General features: G+C 50.5%; 7 protein-coding genes across 7 annotated transcripts; 5 read left to right on the forward strand and 2 right to left on the reverse strand.

Annotated features, from left to right (window-relative positions):
- Window positions 1-956: 956 nt before the first annotated feature.
- Window positions 957-5,825, forward strand: T069G_07381 (uncharacterized protein; the record flags this gene model as incomplete). Its single annotated transcript, XM_056174591.1, has 1 exon — window positions 957-5,825. One exon carries the CDS (start codon window positions 957-959, stop codon window positions 5,823-5,825), a length of 4,869 nt encoding a protein of 1,622 aa, XP_056028170.1.
- Window positions 5,826-6,520: 695 nt separating this feature from the next.
- Window positions 6,521-7,933, reverse strand: T069G_07382 (PCI domain-containing protein; the record flags this gene model as incomplete). Its single annotated transcript, XM_056174592.1, has 3 exons — window positions 6,521-7,527; window positions 7,615-7,697; window positions 7,752-7,933. The coding sequence occupies 3 exons, from the start codon at window positions 7,931-7,933 to the stop codon at window positions 6,521-6,523; spliced, it is 1,272 nt and encodes a 423-aa protein (XP_056028171.1).
- Window positions 7,934-8,519: 586 nt separating this feature from the next.
- Window positions 8,520-9,351, forward strand: T069G_07383 (grpE domain-containing protein; the record flags this gene model as incomplete). The annotated part of the gene is made up of 2 exons (XM_056174593.1): window positions 8,520-8,822; window positions 8,908-9,351. 2 exons carry the CDS (start codon window positions 8,520-8,522, stop codon window positions 9,349-9,351), a joined length of 747 nt encoding a protein of 248 aa, XP_056028172.1.
- Window positions 9,352-10,161: 810 nt separating this feature from the next.
- T069G_07384 (ATPase family associated with various cellular activities (AAA) domain-containing protein) lies at window positions 10,162-13,562 on the reverse strand (the record flags this gene model as incomplete). Its single annotated transcript, XM_056174594.1, has 6 exons — window positions 10,162-10,480; window positions 10,555-11,011; window positions 11,072-13,197; window positions 13,269-13,307; window positions 13,370-13,412; window positions 13,463-13,562. 6 exons carry the CDS (start codon window positions 13,560-13,562, stop codon window positions 10,162-10,164), a joined length of 3,084 nt encoding a protein of 1,027 aa, XP_056028173.1.
- A 410-nt stretch (window positions 13,563-13,972) lies between these two features.
- Window positions 13,973-14,842, forward strand: T069G_07385 (ribosomal protein l16p/L10e domain-containing protein; the record flags this gene model as incomplete). The annotated part of the gene is made up of 3 exons (XM_056174595.1): window positions 13,973-14,401; window positions 14,460-14,601; window positions 14,658-14,842. 3 exons carry the CDS (start codon window positions 13,973-13,975, stop codon window positions 14,840-14,842), a joined length of 756 nt encoding a protein of 251 aa, XP_056028174.1.
- A 498-nt stretch (window positions 14,843-15,340) lies between these two features.
- On the forward strand, window positions 15,341-16,522 carry T069G_07386 (DNA polymerase III, delta subunit domain-containing protein; the record flags this gene model as incomplete). Its single annotated transcript, XM_056174596.1, has 4 exons — window positions 15,341-15,427; window positions 15,488-16,110; window positions 16,174-16,282; window positions 16,343-16,522. The coding sequence occupies 4 exons, from the start codon at window positions 15,341-15,343 to the stop codon at window positions 16,520-16,522; spliced, it is 999 nt and encodes a 332-aa protein (XP_056028175.1).
- Window positions 16,523-16,914: 392 nt separating this feature from the next.
- On the forward strand, window positions 16,915-18,202 carry T069G_07387 (uncharacterized protein; the record flags this gene model as incomplete). The annotated part of the gene is made up of 2 exons (XM_056174597.1): window positions 16,915-17,556; window positions 17,645-18,202. The coding sequence occupies 2 exons, from the start codon at window positions 16,915-16,917 to the stop codon at window positions 18,200-18,202; spliced, it is 1,200 nt and encodes a 399-aa protein (XP_056028176.1).
- Window positions 18,203-19,364: the final 1,162 nt, after the last annotated feature.

Genomic DNA, 19,364 nt, shown 5'->3' on the forward strand with positions numbered 1-19,364 from the left:
CTATCGAATTGGTACCCGACGATAAGATGATACAAGAGTAAAACGGCGGGTTCTCGAATCGCATGCGATTGTGCGGAAGCTCGATGCTATATCGGCGAGGGAAGCAAAGGTTAAAGGTTCTTCCAGACGTGTAACCGTCGTCGATGGGCCCCTGACAGATGCAAGCCGAGGTCCCTGTTGCAAGTTTGAAGCCGGCGGATGTGTCTGTAACCGCATTGTTCCGCTTTAGCGCGGCAAGAGAGCGCTGGAATGAAGTCATGCCTCCCCCGTGGCAGGCCGCTAGTGCGCTGGAGCTTGGGGGCATTGCATGTGACTTTGGCGGGGTGTCTGGGCGGTTTGGGCGGTTTGGGCGGCTTCGAGGGCGCAAGGATTTCTGGTAGCGAGAAGATCGATCAGTTGGATTGTGATTACAGAAATGCGGGTGCCGAGGTAGGTGCTGGATCGGGGATGGCGGCAATCACTAAGTGGCAAGCGGGTGTTTTAAATTGGCTGGATGCTGTTAGTGCGAGCACGAGACTTTGGTGTGAACTGTGTCACTGTGTGTGTTGCTTCATGGCGTCCGGGAATGAGCCCTGTCAAGTCTGGGGAAATGAAGAGCATGTCACTTGGCACCCTTCCGTAACGTGAAAGTCACTTCAATTGCATGTGTACATGTGCATATCAAGTCCATCAAGCAGTAACAGGTGAAGTGTAGCGGCACCGGAGTAACGATACTGCGATAAAAAGAAAGTTCAATGTCAACTTTGTAAAAAACCAAAAGCCGAAGGTGAATCGGCTAAACCTCTGCGGGCAGTAACCGAAAAAGCCACCAGGCTGATGTAGCTTTTCTCGTCTCAGTCGGTGACGAATACCTCCAACGCTTCCCCCAAGTTTCTTCACGCGGTGGCTGGCCCTGCGCTTCATGCCCATGTCATCTGCGACAACGGATCTGGAATGAAACATTTGCTTTGCTGCAGATGCCCCGGCGCAGGAAGACCGGATTCCAACCCGCTTCGTTCAACCTCCGCTGGCACAGCATCGCGGACCCCAACACGCCTAGTGTTGATATTATGAGCTCGCCTGACCCGCTGAACGAACCCACTATATCGTATCCTAGCTTTGCGCCTCAGTCATCGGTTTCGTCGCGTCGCGTGTCGCGCAGCCCGCAACGGAGAATCTCGCTAGCCTCGTCCAAGAAACGGAAACAGAAACAGACGCTTGAGCTGCAAGCCCGGGATTTATTGTCGCCGCAGCGGTTACTGGCCCCCGGCGAGACGGAGGGCGACGACGAGATGGCCTCTGCATCCAGCGGCACGAGGAGGAAGCTCTTCAAGTCGCCGGTTCAGTCGCCCACAGTGCGGCGCAGGGCGGATGACACAATCACGACCACGGTCCCGCTGAGGGAATCCGTCGAAGATGAGCTCACAGCGGCGGTAACTCCTAGTAGGAGACGAAGCCGCGCTCGACCCTCCAATGGAACACCTCTTCCCACGGCGGGAGTCAAGAGGAGGGCGGGATCACCAATCAGCAGAAATCCACGTCGCATACGTGAAGAGAGATTCACAGGGGGAAACACTGGGGAGCTACATTTTGAAGAGAAAGAGAATGTTCAGGCCACGCCTGCAACCGCAAAGCGAGGGCGTCCGCCCAAGAACAAGGCTGTCCAACCGTCCAGCGAGCTAGGAACCGCGAAACGAGGGAGAAGACGACGGGCAATGGCCCCCGATGAGTTGGTCGGAATCACGGAAGAAGCGGCAGCTGAAAGAAGTTTACAAGATATTCGCCGGCCAAGCGAAACCGAGCCTCCCTCGAGACAACGTGCCAATGGCAGTGCTTCAGGTGCTAATGCTGCATCCAATGCCGATACAGAATCAATGGACGATGATGATGAGCCGACACCTAAGGCCTCAGCACAGCTTTCAACAATATCATTATCTTCCAAAAACAGGCCGCTTGGAGCTGCTGATAGTAGAAACACTGACCGTGCTCCAGAAGCAAGCGACCATTCCACCGTGGATGAACACCATGACTTTAGCTCTCAGACCAACGACACGATTGCACAGGGTGAGGATTTTAGTATGATCTTCATGGATTCCATCCCTTCCTTGCAGAACAGTTACATTGGCAACAGCACTGCCCATGACGATGACGAGCTTGGCGAAGACACACACATCATAATCAACAATACTCTGGCTTCATTAAGACAAGAAGTTGCTCAATCCAGTGATCCAGTAGACATCACAGAGGCAATCGAAATTCCTGAAGTTCCCGAGCTCGAAGACTCGCCAGAAAAGGAGGTGGAATTCATTCCGATCATACGGGAATCCGCCAGAAATGCGCGTCTGAGTGACAGTCCGTGGTGGTCTCGCAAACCTAAGAAGATGGGATCATCACCAACAAGACACCAGACGACACTGTTGAGGTCAGCCGCAAAGAGGTCAGGGAGACTCTTCAAGTTCGACCAACGGGAGGAGGAGCCGACCCCCACTAAGATTGGCAAACGGCCGGCATCCTCACATTCCCAAGAGCGTCAGTCGAAAATTTACGAAGACTCCTTTTCCGAGATTCCTCAGAATTTTCTTGATGCTGCCACCCCTAAGCCCATAAATTTCGCCGCCACTCGAACCGAACGAGAAGTTGATCTGATGGAATATGGATTGCATGGAGAGGAAGAAGAGCCTGCCGAGGAGGAACCAGCCGAGGAGGAACCAGCCCAGCATACCGAAGAACCTGCGGAAGATGACGTTGAAGAATATGTCGAGGAAGATGCAGACGAAGTGGCAGACGAAGGGCCGTTAACTGCACAAATCCAGAGAACGGCTGGGCCAAGCACGATTAGGCTACCAACACCGCCATCGCCTGATATAATAAGTTCTCCCGTACGGGATGTCGTCGAAGAAAGTGAGGACGAGGCGCATGAGGAACTCAAAGGGCATGAAGAATTCGAAGAGCACGAAGGGCAGGAAGAATATGAGGAACACGCAGAACAAGAAGAATATGAACATGCGGAACAAGAGGAACTTGAAGAACACGATGAACATGAAGAAGAACCGGACCAGGACCTGGAGTTGGTGGAGGAGGAGGAGGAAAGAGGAGAAGAAGAGCTAACAGACCACGAAGAACAACATGAAGAAATGGAAGACAATCAGGAGGAGGCAGAAATGGAAGACTTTGAAGAGCATGGACTGCAAGATGATGAAGAGGAAGAAGTGGAACAACTGGAACAAGAAATGGAAGAAGATGAAGAGCAGCAGGAAGAAGAGGAAGAGCACGACGGTCATGAAGAAATCGAGGAGTACGAGACGCACGAGCACGAGCATGAGGAGCATGAGGAACACGAAGAGCTCGAAGAGCCCGAAGAGCACCTCTACGAATCTTCACATCGCTTAGGGGCAGACCCGTTTGCACGCCAACAGCCTGCGCACAAAGATTATCATGCCGACGAAGAAATGCGCTCCGATCCTCTAGAGCAACCCGAGCAATTGGAGCCGACACCTGAGTACGAAGCGCAGCCAGTGAAAGCCACACCACTCCATCAGATGTCATCGCCACTCCAGGACCCTCAAACCGTCGTCCCTCCAGAACCCGTGCAGTATCCGGCAATACGACCTGTGCTATCTTCAATAATGCGAGCTGGCCGTGTTTTACAAAATGTCACTTCAGATCCACCCTCACCAGGAGACCGAGAGAAACATCTGGGAAGCCCGTTCAGGAGTTCCGCAAGCAAAGAGTCATCACAAGGTGCCAAAGAAGACAGATATCAGCTCTCGAGCAAAAGCCCGCCACAGATATTCCCTTTTGGTCGCGACCAGTCGACTATTAACAGGGCGTCTGTGAGTCATACAGTCACTGCTAAAACCGCGGCTTTTGGTATGCGCAGTAGCGGTGTACGCCAGCCACTTGATATTGGGCCAAAGGAAGTCCTACATAGGAAGCGACCATCATCAAGAGAATCCGTAGCAAGCTCTCTGGGCAACACGCCACCGAGTGGCAGTGCCACGAACTGGTTCGAAAGGGAGGGTCCAATAAGTCCTCTTATAAAGGGCGTTAACTCGTTCCTGCAATCATCGCGTTTCTCGAGCATTAGGCATGCTATTCCCTTTGTTCAAGTTGATGGCGCCGCAGAGGACGAAGAGGAAGAGGAGGAGCAAGCGGAAGAGGATGAAGAGGAAGAGGAAGTGGAAGAGCAGGAGCAAGAGGTAGAAGCAGAGGAAGAGACTGAGCAAGAGGAAGAGCAAGAGGAAGAAGAGGAGCCTGAGGAAGAAGAGGAGCCAGAGGAGTTGGAGGAGCTAGAGGAACAGGAACCGGAACCGGAGCAGGAATATGAGCAACAAATGCAGGAACAGCAACTCGAAGAGGATGAAGAAGATGAAGAGGACGATGACGATGATATTGATATCTGGGAATACGAAGCACGGCGAGAAGTACCGCCTCGCCAAGAATTTCAGCAGCCGCTGATGCCATTGGCACAAGATCGCGGCGCGGTACCGGACCATTCGAGTTCCTGGAGAGACGTAAAACGAGCACCTGCCGCAGCTGTTACTGCTCCAAATGATTTGTCAAAATCATCTCGCATGAGGCAGTCGATTAGCCGGCGCGCTGAGGAGAACTTTGGAGGCGAGGAGCACTCTGTGATTTCACGGAATCAGCAAGAACAGCAGCCCGTAACTGCGTCTAAATCCAAGCGGTTTGACCTATCATCCTTTTTCTCCTCACCAGCTGCTATTCCCGGCTTGTTGGCTGAAAAATTCCTGTCACCCAAATCCAAAAAACATGCTGAGGCAACCGTTCAGCAAGCAGAGCCTGCTAAACCCCGACAAGAACCTCCAGCAGTGCCTGCGACAGGAATCTTTTCAAGACCTTCTCAGAATGGAAATGTTCCGCGAACTGTTCGCCGCAAAGATCCTATATCTTCAACTGTTCGGCCTGATCCTCTGGCTGAGGAGCAAGTGGCTCAGCAATCCGCATCTCCTGGCACTCCTCCTGGAGAAGCTTCACTCCCCGTCATTCCTCAGAAGCAAAACTTTACGCCGCGGCCGCGGCAATCTAGCGAATCCTTCTTCCAGCCCTCGTCTTCACTCGCAGCTGCAACTCCCCCAAGGATGCAGTTGACACATGACGATATTCATAGGTGGCAGCTCGAAACCTCGAGTGCGAATGGAAATTCGCCCACCAGCCCATCCGCATTGAGGCCACTGCCTTCAAAGCATGCCTCGCCAAAGAAATCAAGTCTTCGCTCTCCTCTGAAACCCCATACTCCTGGACGAGTGGTTGAGTTTACAAGCAGCGTGTTGTCGCCTCAAGAGCAAGCTCAAATTCGCGAACAACGCGGCCGAGCTAACGAAGAGGTATCCCAGGAGGAGATCCGCACCGCCGCCGCCGCCGCCGCCGTACCAACCCATGCAGAGCCGCGGGCAGGCAAAGGAAGCATGGGCAGGCAGCAGAAGCAACCGCCACAAAAGTTCGCACCGAAGGTCATTCAACCCGCAGGGGTGACAAAGAAACGATCAGCAAAGAAGCGAGGAAGACGAGAGCCCCCCTCCGAGACGGTCTGGACCCGCCGACACTGGATCTTCCTCGATACACTTCTGCAAATGCGGCGACAGCGCCCCTTTAGCGAAGAGTACGAGCCTGTCTCCCGACGGTACCTCGGAAAAGTCGTCACTAGCATGGGCGAGTCTTTGGTGCTACAGAAGTGGCATCTCGAGTGCGTCGACGCTTTTAAGTCCCAGATAGGTGGCTGGGATGAAGGCGAGCTCGCCAAGAGACTCTTTGCACTTATTCTCGGAGAAGCACAACGACGTCGAAACTCCGTAGGCTCGTCACCCGGAGTTATCTTCCATTGAATGTGACGACAATCCGGAAAGGGTTGACCATTATTTATCATATTAACCTGAAACTTGTTCTGCCGGTACAGTTGTATTTTTTGGATTCATGACTGGCAGAAACGGAACAGATCGATTTTGTAGATTTTTATAGCATTTCATCGGTGTTTGGAAGAGTCAAGGAAAGGTAATCGAAGCACAAAACAGATACGTATGCATGAGTTGGCGTTGGAAAAGGGGGAACCGGTTTGATTTACTTTGGCTCTGGCTAGGCTTTTGGCTTTTTTGGTTCGGGGTTTGCTTTTTATTACAACTGTATTTAGGAAAAAAGATACCACTTTGAGCGGTTGGATTGTTCGGTTTGGTTTAAGGGGGAAACATGGTTTACCTTTTTTTGTTCATACTTGGATGAACTACCATAGCTTCTTGTATGTATGAATCTGTGGATTACGGTAAGGTCGGCTATTCTGTTACCCTTTTGTCTCCATGGAGAGAATGAATTATGCTATGATGGAATGAGAAGAATCACATCTTGAGTTAACAGAACTGTACCTTTTTTGTATCACAAAAACGAAAGTAGGACGAATTGTTTCAGTAGGGACGGCGAGTCTTTTGGATGAATGAACGCCTCATCTACCGTGACTAACACATTACAATACAAGATCCATCCTCTCTAGCCATCAATTCCCATCTCCCATGCCCATTGTATTTTTCGTCTACTCAAGCATGGAGGCCTGGTTTGTGTACAGCACATCCACAACATTGCTCAGCTTCTCAATAGTCGCTAGAGCAGAGTCATACGACTCGTCCCGCTGTGTCTCATCGTAAATAATAAGGCAGCCAGCACCCTGGTCCAAGACGCCAATGATGACCTTGTCGAGAATCATCTGCGACAGCTTCCTCTCCACCTGCTGGGTATCAAGACCCACCATCTTGGCAATGTGGTCAATCTCGACTCGTGAGAAAGGCTCAATGACCTTGATGAGGTTCTGCTCCAGCAGGGCATCGTACAGGCGGCGAAGGTGGTTGCGGATGAAGGTGTCGCTGCCAAGCTCGTATCGGTAAGCAGACAGTGCTCGCTCGTACTCTTCCAAAGATCGGTTTGCGTGGGCACGGGCAATAGCCTTCATGGCCTCGAGGTTCTTTCCAGCATATTTGACAGCCTGTTTGGATGCCATGAGCTGGTTGACGTCATCAACCAGGTTCAACATGATCTTGCAGAGGAGCATGTACTGCAATGCAGCCTGGGCCTTGGGAGCCTCTTCCTGGGTGTGATATCCGTCCAATGCCTCGATAAAGTACGAGAACGCCGTGTTAAAGTCCTTATCTTCAGCGTGCAGCATTCCGCTCTGCATATCGAGATTGGCCTGCAACAGCGGAGGGGTATAAACGCTGGCAGCGCTTGTCCTCGCGCTCGTCAAAGCAGCACGAGCCTTGGGGATGTTGCCCAGGGCGTGGTAGACTCGGGATTCGAGGAGCTGGATCTCGACGAGGCGGAGCTTGTCGTCGAGGCGCTTGAGCTCACGGAGGAGGCCGTTGATGAGGGTGAGGGCGTCGTAGTAGGTCTGCTTGGACATGTAGAGGGTGACCAGGCGGACTTGGAGATCCTGGCGCTGGAAGGCACGGCGCTCGGAGGTGGCCCATTCTATGCAGTCTTTTGTAACGGCAACTTCGACGTCGACGCTGTTGGGGATATCTTTGAAGAGGTCCAGAAGCTGGCGGACTATATATTGCCAAGGCATCAATCAGTCAGCGTTCATATATCCCAAAGGCTAAGCTTTGAGTCGAATCATCAAGAGGCGAGACATACCGAGCTTCGAGGACTTGGCCTTGGCAAAGGATGAGAATACCGTCCGGCTTTCCTGCACCAAAGTGACGAGTTCCTGAGTCTTCCTGTTGGAGAGATTAGCTCAGCAAACACACAATTCCGCGGCCATCACAACTGACTTCTCATCCCGGTAGAGTTCTCCCAAGCTTATCAAAGCAGCTTCATATTCGCGCGTGGCGGCGTCTGAGGTTGCCGCAGGGGCCTTGGATATGATGTCTTTGAAAGCAGCCTCTGCCTTTCTCGGGTCCGTCTTGACGAGGTCTTGGGCTTCCTTGACCCGGCTCGAGTCGCCGGCAGCCATGGTGGGAGGGGAGTAGGTTGAGTCGAGGTCGGGGAGCTTTTAAGTGCGGTGTTCGGGAGGCGATGATGGTAACAGCGGCAGAATCGTTAATCCGATGTGTTTCCTCGTGTATCGCAAGGCCGAGGATGTCCGTCTTCGGCGTGAATGGTGAAATGCTGGTGTTGAATGAAGCTGAGGTTGATGCTGATGCACAATCTCGATCTGAGCTTCACTTGTCCCTCCAGGTAGCCACAGCGCGACGTAGCCCAGCCTCCAAGGTACAGTCTACTTAGTCAGCGCGAGCCAGTAGCCTGCCCCGCGAAGTAGCGTGTACTTTAGTGCACCTAACCTCCCACCTTTTGCAATGCTGCTGCCGGCACAAGTACGGAGCACAGAACATACCCCGGGCCGTCAATGATCCGCCCGGCTGGTGGGCTGAACCGGCGCAGGCCGGAGGCGGGCCAAGTCATTGGAATTTTTATGGCCTCCCCTCATACAAGTCCAGTCAAATAGCAGACATAACCGAGCTTCTTCACCACCAGAGCAGCCCAATTGATCGTCTTCACAAATCTTCACCAGCCTCACTTTTCCTCATAAATCATTCATCATGCTTCGACAAGCTCTCGCCTCTTCTTCCAGAGCTCTGCGCTCAACACCCATCGCTGCCAGCCGAGCAATTCTTCGGCCTCAAATTCAGACTGCCGCCCCCGCCATCTCAATAAGATCTTTCCAGCCTATCGCTAGCCGATGGTACAGCGAGACCAAGGAGTCCTCAGATACCAAGGAGGCTCCGGCTGCTGAGGAAAAGGCTGACGCCAAGGAGGGCGAGAAGAAGAATGGCGAGACTGACGAAGTTGCTCAGCTGAAGAAGGACCTTGAGGCCAAGGACAAGGAGGCTCGCGACTGGAAGGTTTGTATTCTCTCTCTCTACACTTTTTCTACGCCAATAAGGTTTAAAAAAACATCCAATGCATTGTTATTAACTCTTCTCGCAGGATAAATGCATGCGCACCGTCGCCGACTTCCGCAACCTCCAAGACCGCACCGCACGTGAGGTCAAGTCCGCCCGCGACTTTGCCATCCAAAAGTTCGCCAAGGACCTCGTCGACAGCGTCGACAACCTTGACCGCGCCCTCTCCACCGTCCCTGCGGACAAGCTCAAGGCTGAGGAGAAGAGCGAGGATCTCCAGGAGCTCGCTAACCTCTATGAGGGCCTCAAGATGACCGAGGGTATCCTCATCCAGACGCTGGCCAAGCACGGCCTGGAGCGCCTGGAGCCCGATGGCGACAAGTTCAACCCCAACGAGCACGAGGCTACTTTCATGGCCCCTCAGCCTGGCAAGGAGGACAACACCGTCTTCTTCGTTCAGCAGAAGGGCTTCAAGCTCAACGGCCGTGTTCTGCGTGCTGCCAAGGTCGGCGTCGTCAAGAACGCTTAAAGGAAGGAAGAAAAAAAACTCAACTATTTCTCCTTCCTATCTCTATCACCTCCTTGAACACTTCGAAGAAACAAAGAAGACATGAACTAAAAGATGAAGAAGAAAAAACCTATACCTCAAGATGTGTAAATGAAATGATTCGAAACAATCATACAACAAACACCTCTTACTTGTACTACTACCGGAATTTGCGTTGGCTTGGCGTTAGGTCAAAAAGTGTATAATGCTCCTCTCACGATGACGGCTTTGAAAAGAAAAACATCATTTATAATATCTGCATAGTGGTTCGGGAAACCTGAGCAAGGGCGATGAAAAAGGGAAAACAAGGGTAACGCATTACAGTTGGACACATGAATGTGAAGATGAAAAAAAAAGAAGAGAAAGAAGAGAGAATCTTTTGTATGAGCGGATATCCATACATGTACATACCACTTTGCGTCCTCTGAGCGGCAATCAGATGAGCCGCCCTTTAATCAACCGCTTCAAGCGGAACGATACACACTTGAACAACCTGATGCTCATATAAGGAGTCTTTGTGACATGACTTGCAATGATTTTATCTAGAGATACAACTCCGCCATGAAGAAATCCACCAGCCATCCGTCTCTAACATTAATAGTCGTAAAATTCGATGCTGCAATGACATAAAAAGCAAGTTGTACCACGCCGATTCTTGTTTTTCTCTCTTTTTACATTTGACACCAACCAGTCAATATTATACAGCGGCCTGCAAGGCGGCTCCAGTAATGTTCGTCATAATAAGTTATACATTGAAAGGTGACATACGGTCGTTCATCCCGAGCAGGCACATTATTTCTTTGCCTTTCCCTTTGCTCCGGATGCCTTGGCCTTGGCGCGGCCCTTTGGCTTCGAGTCTGTAGTGTCGTCATCTCCAGTGTCGACCTTTGTCGCCTTCTTTGTTGGCTTCTTGACCTTGGGCTGTTTGATGTATTTGTCTTTCTTGAGGTCAACTTCGTCATCCTCATCAGCATCTGGTGCCTCCAGCAGCTCGGCGTCGTCTTCTTCCTCAATGGCTTCTTCCAAGTCTGGCGCATCTTTGGTCTGCTTCTTCGGTGCAAAAACATTGGTGGCTTTGATGAATGGTAATGGATGAGTCATGCCATTGTATCTATATCGAATTAGCATCGCAAAAATGAAAATCATTGGAAGGAAAGGGGAAAGTGGGTAATGCAAATTACTTACGTTCGAGTGAAAGCAGCCTTCGTCTTGGTCTCAATAGTGACGTTCTCCTCATTCATGGGACCAACTGCAAGCTCTTGGATGGCGTCAAAGTCTTCCCGAGTGAGGTAATAGCTGTCCATCAGCTCAATAACTTCTCCCACTGCTTCATTCCCCTCTTTCTGCAATCGATCCACCGTTTGAGACCACAGTAGCGGCAGGTACTCTTGTCGAACTTCGTTGTGATCTCCCGATGACTTGAGTCGCATGTGAGAGTGGATTTCCCGAATATACCGGCCCAATTTTCCAGTTTTGCTGTGATTTCCAAGCCAGGAAGTAAAGTTGGATCCCATCAACTGGCCAGCAATGAAGCTGGCAGGTCGCACAGTACTAAAAACAGCATGTGTAGGCATCAGACTCCAGTGCTGTTGCGGTCCATGAATCATGCGGTCCACCAAGTCGCCGTCGCTAATGCTTTCTGCTGCTTGATCAAAGAGCTCAAGTGCTTTCAAAGTAGCTTCTCTGCCACTATATCCCGAACCGCTCAGGGCCATGGGCTTGGTGCGAAGGTAGTTCTCCTGAATCATGAGGAAACTGAACTCGTGATCATTGAAGTACAGTTCAATCTTGTCATTGAGCGTTGCTTTGCTAGAGGGTGCAAATAGGCCACCAGCAAGCATCTTTTGGCAGATATCCCAAGGTTTCAAGACAACATGCTTTTCCCAGGCTTTTGACATGGCCTTGGTTTGGTCAAAGCTCATGGACGATTGGTCGAGTTTTGCCGTAGAAATCATGTTGATAATTTGGCGAATATCTTTGTTACTACCCTCAATGAGAGCATCAACAACTGGAGGAGGCAGTTTCAGGCCTTCTCGATGGCAGATAGTCATGATTCGAGAGCGGACTTGGTCGACCGTCGGACGGTTGAATCTTATATCAAACGCAGCGTGGTCGAAAGGCTTCATCTTTGGCAGTCTTCGCTCGTTGCAGATGAGGATCAACGGCACCTCCGTCTTCCTGCAGAATTTGGCCAGGGCGCCAACTCCGCCGCGATCACCAGCCGACATACCATCAACTTCGTCCATGATGAGCACGATCTTCTTCTTGGTGGAATCCACAGATTTTCCATCTCCTGCAAAAAATCCCAGCAGGGACGTGTTGTTCATAACATCGCTAACGCCGGCCTCGACAAGCTTCTTGCTACGTGTGTCACTAGCATTGCTCTCCAATACATCGTAACCTTCGAGCTTAGCCGCCAGGTGTGCTGCTGTAGTTTTTCCAATGCCGGGAGGGCCAGAGATAATGATGGCTCGCTCGCCTCCCATGCCATCAGCGCCACGTTTCTGAAAATTGTACTTCTTGGACTTTGGCCAGTTTCGAAGCCAATTCTGGATCTTTTCCACCTGCGCCTTATTGCCGCATATGTGATTCAACTGTGTCGGGGCGTATTTAGAAGTAAGAAGCATATCAGGTGCCTTCGCAGGCTCAACGGGTGCACTGCTTGTTGAGCCTCGGGATGCAGCCAATTTCTTCGCTGCTTTCTCCGCTTCTAGCTTCTTTGCTTTTTCTTCTGCCTCCATTTCAGCAACTTGCTGCTTCACCTTTTCCTCTTCCGCTTTCTTCTTTTCTTGCGCCTTCTGAGCACCCTTGCCGGTGCCGCCAAATGCTGGAAGCTTGCGGATCAGGTCAAAGAGGCCATTCTCATCGATTGTCTTGATGCCGTTTGCCTTGATTTTGGCTAGTTTGGATGGCCCAGCATCTCCTCCAAGCACGACAAAGCTTGTCTTGCTACTGGGTTGGCCAGTAACTTTGCCGCCATATCGCTTCACCAGTGCTTGAGCCTCATCGCGACCAATGGTTTGCAACACGCCAGTGAAAACAAAAGTCAATCCACTGAGACACTCCTCTTCGCCTTCTGGAAGCTCGCCGGCTGGAAGGGTAGGCGCCGCAGCGGCATTACCCCCCCCTGAGGCAGCTTTTCTCCAGTCGAATTTCGCATTGGGATCTTTTGGTGGTGGTGTTGGCGCTCTCACGGTGGCTACGCTGTCAAGAATGTTCTGAATGTCCTCATCTTCGGGTTCGTCTGCCTTCTTTGCCCTTGGTGCTCGAGGTTTGCTTGCAGCTGTAGGTTTCTTTCTCGGTAGCTCTTCTTCTTCGTCATCTGATTCCTGCTCTGGTGACTTTCGCTTCTTACTGGCTGATGCAGTCTTGGTAGCTGGCTTCTCTTCAGTCTTCTTGGCAGAAGCAGGTCGTCCTCGTGAGGCAAGTCGTTTTGATTTTGGTAGAACTTCGTCTTCTGATTCTTCCTCCTCATAATCATCGGTTTTGCGCTTATTACGACCCTTGGCGTCAGCAGCAAAGATGTCATCTCCATCCTCATCGCCATCATCCATATACACATCGTCATCATCGTCAACAGGAGGAGCTTTATACGAGGTCCTGGCCTTTTTCGATCGAGGAGCTACGTCCTCATCCTCATCCTCTGGAGCGGCCGGTTTTGCTGTGGTTTTCTTGGCCCGGGGGCTAGATCTAACGGGAACTTCGGCCTCGATAACGATTTTGCTACTGCTCTTCTTGGGCGTTTGAGATGCCTTGACTGGTTTGGAATCTTTCGATGAAGCAAAATAGTCGTCGGCGGATATCGCTACGCCTTTAGGCTCCGTCTCCCTGATATGGGTTTAGAGAGGAAAATCACAATGACAAGGCAGAAAACAAGAATAGACTATCGCAGTAAATACCTTTTCTTTGCCGCCGGTTTCGGCGCAGGCTTCTTCTCTCTGTATGTTCGGTTAGAGATGGAGCGTGAACCATGGGATAGCTTGAAATGGGGTGACAGTACTCTACAACTTCATCATCACTATCTTCAACAACTTTCCGGCCTTCTATATACTAGTCAGTATCAATTGATGACTTATGGATGAGAAACACTCACTTCCTCGTTTGCCCTTGGCCGCCGGTGGCTCTGGTTTGGGGGCCGCAGGTTTGGGGGCAGCACCACCTTTTGGCGCGAAGAATGATCGGATATCAGGCATTGTGTCCCGCTACTCAAACGCAGATGAAGTGCTAAGAGACAATAAAATTGACGGAGGCGACAAGACAAGATATAGCCTTGATATAGCCTTCCCAGGGGTCTCTTCCACTGCAATTTGGTGCTGTTGCCTGACCAATCGCGGGTCCGGCGAGCAGAGGGAAGATGCAGCCTAGAAATTGTTCAGTGACGTGCACTAGATCCCACTTGCAGCGCAACGCGAAGCTGACGCGAGGTGCGTGACCTGGGCTTAATTGCCTGATGCTGCCGGATGAGTAAGCAGCAGCGCTCGGGGCCTGAGATCTCAGGCCCCACCACGAGACGGATCCATGCCATGGTGGGATTCTTTTCAAGATATCGGAGCAGTCGTGCGATATCTCGAGACAAGCCGAACCAAGCGGCCAAACCGACGCCATGAGGTCCAATGGCGCTTCCGCATTGCTGAACGCTTTCCAGGGGCTGAAGATTTCCGCATGCACCCCGTTGCGACAACTAAGGGCCCCGATTCAGCACCAGTCCAAGGTCCTCAGTGCCGCTCTGCTCCAGAATGGCAGGGCCTTTTCCACAAGCCCGGCCAGGATGGGCACATGGCTCGAGCCTAGCTTGAACCGAAAGAAGAAAATGGCAAAGGGACGACCGCGAGTAGCGACGGGAGGGTCTACAAAGGGCACAACAGTCATTTGGGGCGACTACGGACTGCGCATGGTTGACCACCACCGAAGAATCAGCGCCAAGTCACTAAAGATGGCTGAGGATACGATCAAAGTGCGACTCCGAGGAGAGAAATACCGACTTTACAAGAGGAAATGCTGCAACGTTGGTGTCTACGTCAGCGGTAATGAGGTACGGACTTGCTCTTCAAACTGTCAAGAGGGGAATGGCAAGCTAAATGGTGTAATAGATGCGAATGGGCAAAGGAAAAGGTTCTTTTGATCACTGGGCCACAAGAATGGCAGTCAGCCAAGTCCTGTTTGAGATCAAGGGCCGAATCCACGAGCAGATTGTTCGAGACGCTTTCCGGTTGGCTGGCAATAAGCTCCCAGGTGCGAAACATCATCACTATGGTCTACCTTCCAGACCACCACTAACTGAATTACAGGCCAGTGGGAATTTGTGAAGAAGGGTGACGCTCCCGTCGTTGGAATTACCAAGCTGGACGGTATCACACTGGAGGATCTTAAGAGACCCAGAAAGCAGCTTGCCCCTGAAGAGCTTATTGAGGTATCAACTTCTACAACAACCGCTGAAGCCGGAAGCACATCTGCGCCGTCTGGGTCCTCATAAATATCAATGAGAATGCCATGTACCATAAGAACTTGTACATAAAACAAAAGCCGCCTGATGAAAAAATAGAAAAGAAATAACGAACATATGAGCATGGGTCTCAAGCAAGGATCATCCCCACCATGTCGGCAATTCTGTATATTTTTACCAAGACAGATTCAATTGGAAGAATACTCACAAGGAGGATATTTAGAGGGACAATGGTGAAAAAAATTTAAACAGCAATTTAAATACTAACTTTGTAAACTCGAAGCCGTATAAGTGCACGTTAATGGAGTCGTTGAACCATAGCAACATAGCTAACGGCCTTGAAGTTTTTTTTTTTTTTTTTGGCCGTAAAACCAGCTTCGTCCAGTGGCTGCAGGGAACTGCAACAGGCACCTAGACTTCCCCACCCTGAGTTCATCGCACAGCACTTTACGCGACGACGCGTCTGCCAACCTTCAAAATCTTGGAGCTTCCAATTCAATAAGCACGCCAATTTCAACAGCCAACACAATGGCTCTCATCGTCGACAAGCATCGCCCGCGATCTCTCGAGGCTCTGTCATATCACCATGAGCTTTCAGAACGACTTCAATCTCTCGTATGATGCGATTCTTCACATTCGCAGCTGCAATGGCTAACCGTTAAACCCCCGTCACAGGCCCAAAGCGGCGACTTCCCTCATCTCCTAGTCTATGGCCCATCAGGAGCTGGGAAGAAAACAAGAATAGTGGCAACGCTGAAGGAGCTGTACGGCCCCGGCGTGGAGAAGATCAAGATCGACGCACGAGTGTTCCAGACGTCTAGCAACCGAAAGCTCGAGTTCAACATTGTCGCCTCAAACTACCACTTGGAAATCACACCATCCGACGTAGGGCAATACGATCGAGTCGTTGTGCAAGATCTTCTGAAAGAAGTAGCGCAGACGCAGCAGGTGGACCAGTCGGCGAAACAGCGATTCAAGGTCGTCGTTATCAATGAAGCAGACCACCTAACGAGAGATGCGCAGGCGGCACTTCGTCGGACAATGGAAAAATACTCTCCCAACCTGCGTCTGATCCTGCTGGCCAATTCAACAGCGAATATCATTGCGCCAATTCGTTCAAGAACACTGCTCGTCAGAGTTGCCGCTCCGACCCATGCCGAAATCTGTGACGTCCTTGCGCAATCTGCAAAGAAAGAGAACTGGGAAGTTGTCAAAGGGCTCCACCAGCGGATAGCTGAGGAGAGTGGAAGGAATCTGCGCCGCGCGCTACTGATGTACGAAGCGGTTCACGCTCAGAAGTAAGTGAAGTCCAACGAATCGACTGTTCTGAGTCTCTTTACTAATTATCCCTTTCGCCACAGTGAGAAAGTAACAGACAGCACACCAATCCCGCCTGCAGACTGGGAAGCACTGGTTGGCCAGATCGCCAAAGAGATCATCGAGGAACACACCCCGGCAAGGATCTTGCAGGTGCGCGCCAAGCTGTACGATCTCCTCACACATTGCATCCCACCAACCACGATTCTCAAGACCCTTACGTTCAAGCTGCTGGGTCTCATTGACGACGGGCTCAAAGGAGAGGTCATAAAGTGGTCCGCGTTCTATGAACACCGAATCAAGACGGGTACAAAAGTTATCTTTCACTTGGAAGCGTTTGTCGCAAAATTCATGCGCATCTTGGAAATGTACCTGATGAGCATGGACATGTAATTACAGCGACTGGTCACGATGGCGTCTGGAGTACTAGAAAAATAATTGAAAGGAAGCTTTGTTCTGCGGACCCTTTAATTTTACCACAAGTTGTTCATTGGCCCCGAATATGTCTTACAAAAGAAAAGAAAGGCAATATAGCTCTTCATGTGATTGTTCAGGCAAACAAAGAGGCTTCCACTTGGCTATATATATGTCTCCTCTTGTGCCGGAAAGCTTACCCCCGTTGACATGATTCATCACAGAATTCAACAAACACCCTACCAAGTTAGCTCAACCTATAGTAAGGACTCCTTGGACACGTACGTCTGCCACGCCTTACGTGCGAGACATACTAACTCTACTGAGCCGAGCAGAACTTTCAAAGACCATCAAATCTCGCGACAGCAACAATGAGCCCTCATATAAAGCATCATCATGCCCGAGCAAGCCAGGAGCTTGCTCAACCTATTGATAAGGTCTCCAGGGAAGGCAGCAGCGTGGGCGAGCAAGATTGCGGCCCCAACCCTAAGACGATCTATGAAGAGATTGTTGGCCGTGCAGTTGACATTGCGGAGAAGAAATGGCCCAAATATGATTCTCAAGCCTTCGAAGTACATCTCCGCCGCCTTATCAAAGAGTATGCTTCCCATTGTGCGGAACACGACGCCAGCAAATCCGACGAGAAAGCCAGAGAGAGAAAAATAGAAAGGATTTCTGAGATTATCACCAAAGAAGGTGACAAAATTGCCCACGACTTCTTTACGAAGATTGAGAAAGTCCGCATACATGTTCATGACGTCGATAAAGAACATCTCCACGAGCTTGGAGTCCAAGCTAAAGCCCGTATTCAAGCCCTAGTTAAAGTCCATATCCACGAGACTGTTGACAAGCCTGTCCACGAGACCGCCGGCAAGCCTGTCCACGAGACTGTCGACGACAAATTCGATGAGGTTGACGAAATCGCCTGCAAAGATTACGAAAAAGTAGCTGAAAATCCCTTCGATGAATTTATCACAGACAGTGACGCAGAGACAGATAACACTTACGTGGAGGTGCGTAAATAGGCAGCTGACGAAGACGCCGCCAAATTCTGATGACAAAGTTATTAGTGCTATGAAAGTTGACGATGGTGTCACTCAGGCCCTTAGGAAACTGGTCAAGCAAGTCGTCGCCTGCAAATTCATAATCAAGGTGGCTAACAAATGGGAGGAAAGAAGAGAAAGGAAAGAAGAAAATGAAAAATACGAATTTAATTTCAAAGGCTTTATCAAGCTATTTAAAGATGCCGCCAATTTTAAGGCCAACTTCGATCCCAAGTCTGTCGAGCCCACCAACTTTTACACTGACTTCGACTTCGACGGCTTTGTCGAGCTCTTTAAGGATGCCAACAACTTTTCCACTGGGTCCGATTCCGAGGCCGTTGTCAAGGTCCCTGAGGATGCCGTCAAATTTTACACTGAATTCGACCTCTGGGGCCTCGTCAAGCTATTTAAATTTGCCACCGACTTTTACACTGACTTCGACGTTTACGCTGCCTCCGACTTCGAGGGCTTTGTCGAGCTATTTGAGGGTGAGGATGACTATGTCATGGTGGATCGCAACACAATGATGCCGTCTGCAACGGGTGATGAGGTGCTGGCCACCGAGGTCACAGAAAAGATGGGGTCGAGAACCAGAACTTGGTGGTTCTTTTGGTGAAGCTGAAATTGCTTCGAGTTGATGCCATGTGCGGAACGAGTGTGATGTGTTGGATTTTCCAAGACTTAATGGGCTGGTTGGAAAAACGAAGAGTGAAGTCGTAAGATAGGCACGCAGAATAACAGACAGAAAAAAATACAATAGCACCGATTCTTAACTTTTTAATGGTTTATGCTTGCCCGTCGGATACCCATTCACGCGTCCTTAGTAGGTACTTCAGATAGCGCGATGAATGCTCCGTTGAATTAGAGGCCAGAAAATAGTGCTAACACGAACGCATTGCAACGATCAATGATTTCTGCAAAGATCTCTTGGATGAGAGGGTAGAAACAATGAGCCTTTGTTATCCAATGTGATTTAGAACCCTTTATTTCAGTCCTTCGAAGCTAGTCGATGGAAGGGAATCTGAGAAAACTTGCTCAAGCCAACACAAAGACATTGTCACGCCTTTGTAACGAAAATAGCAGTCAATGTAGCTTCGACACAAGTGAGACAGACCAACGCTAGGTCGCAACGAGTGATTTTTCACGAAAAGCTGCCCTGGCATGGGCTTTAATACCTGTAGCGAGTAGACGCATGTCGTGTTGTTCGAGGTTCGACGCAGTGCTAAGGTGGTAGTGTGCCTGCGTTCTCCATTCGGGCCGCTACGGAGGTGCTAACTAGGCCAGTTTCCCCGTGAAGCTGTTCCATGCCATTCGTCGAGATGGTTGTGAGATGCGTCCGATCCATGCACTCACCCATTAGTGGCTCGGACAGGGCTGCAGAGGCTTGATGTAGAACCTGTCAATATGAGACGAGCGAATACCTACCTGCCTTATCTTTCTTCTCCGATCATATCCGTCACAACGCCTTTATGGTATTTAACCGGCAGTCTTGGCTAAGATTCGTGTACAACGGTTGACCTTGACCCTCTGTCTTATCAACCATAGCAAAGAGTGAGTAGGTAAGCAGAGATTTGCAGTTTCAGGTTTCAGGCCTCGTAAACCGAGTAGTGCTACTCTGTAGGTTCATCTCAAATTAATCACGCATAATCCGTACCGGTTGGTTGGGTGCGTTGGGGACCTTTTTAACGTCGCTTTTATTTTTGTAGGGTAACCGTTCGCTGCAACATTAGAGTGGACTGAAGAAAATGGATGGATGGATGGAAGGGAGGGTAAAAGAG

The sequence above is a fragment of the Trichoderma breve genome, chromosome 4, assembly GCF_028502605.1.
Source record: "Trichoderma breve strain T069 chromosome 4, whole genome shotgun sequence".
NCBI lineage: Eukaryota > Fungi > Ascomycota > Sordariomycetes > Hypocreales > Hypocreaceae > Trichoderma > Trichoderma breve.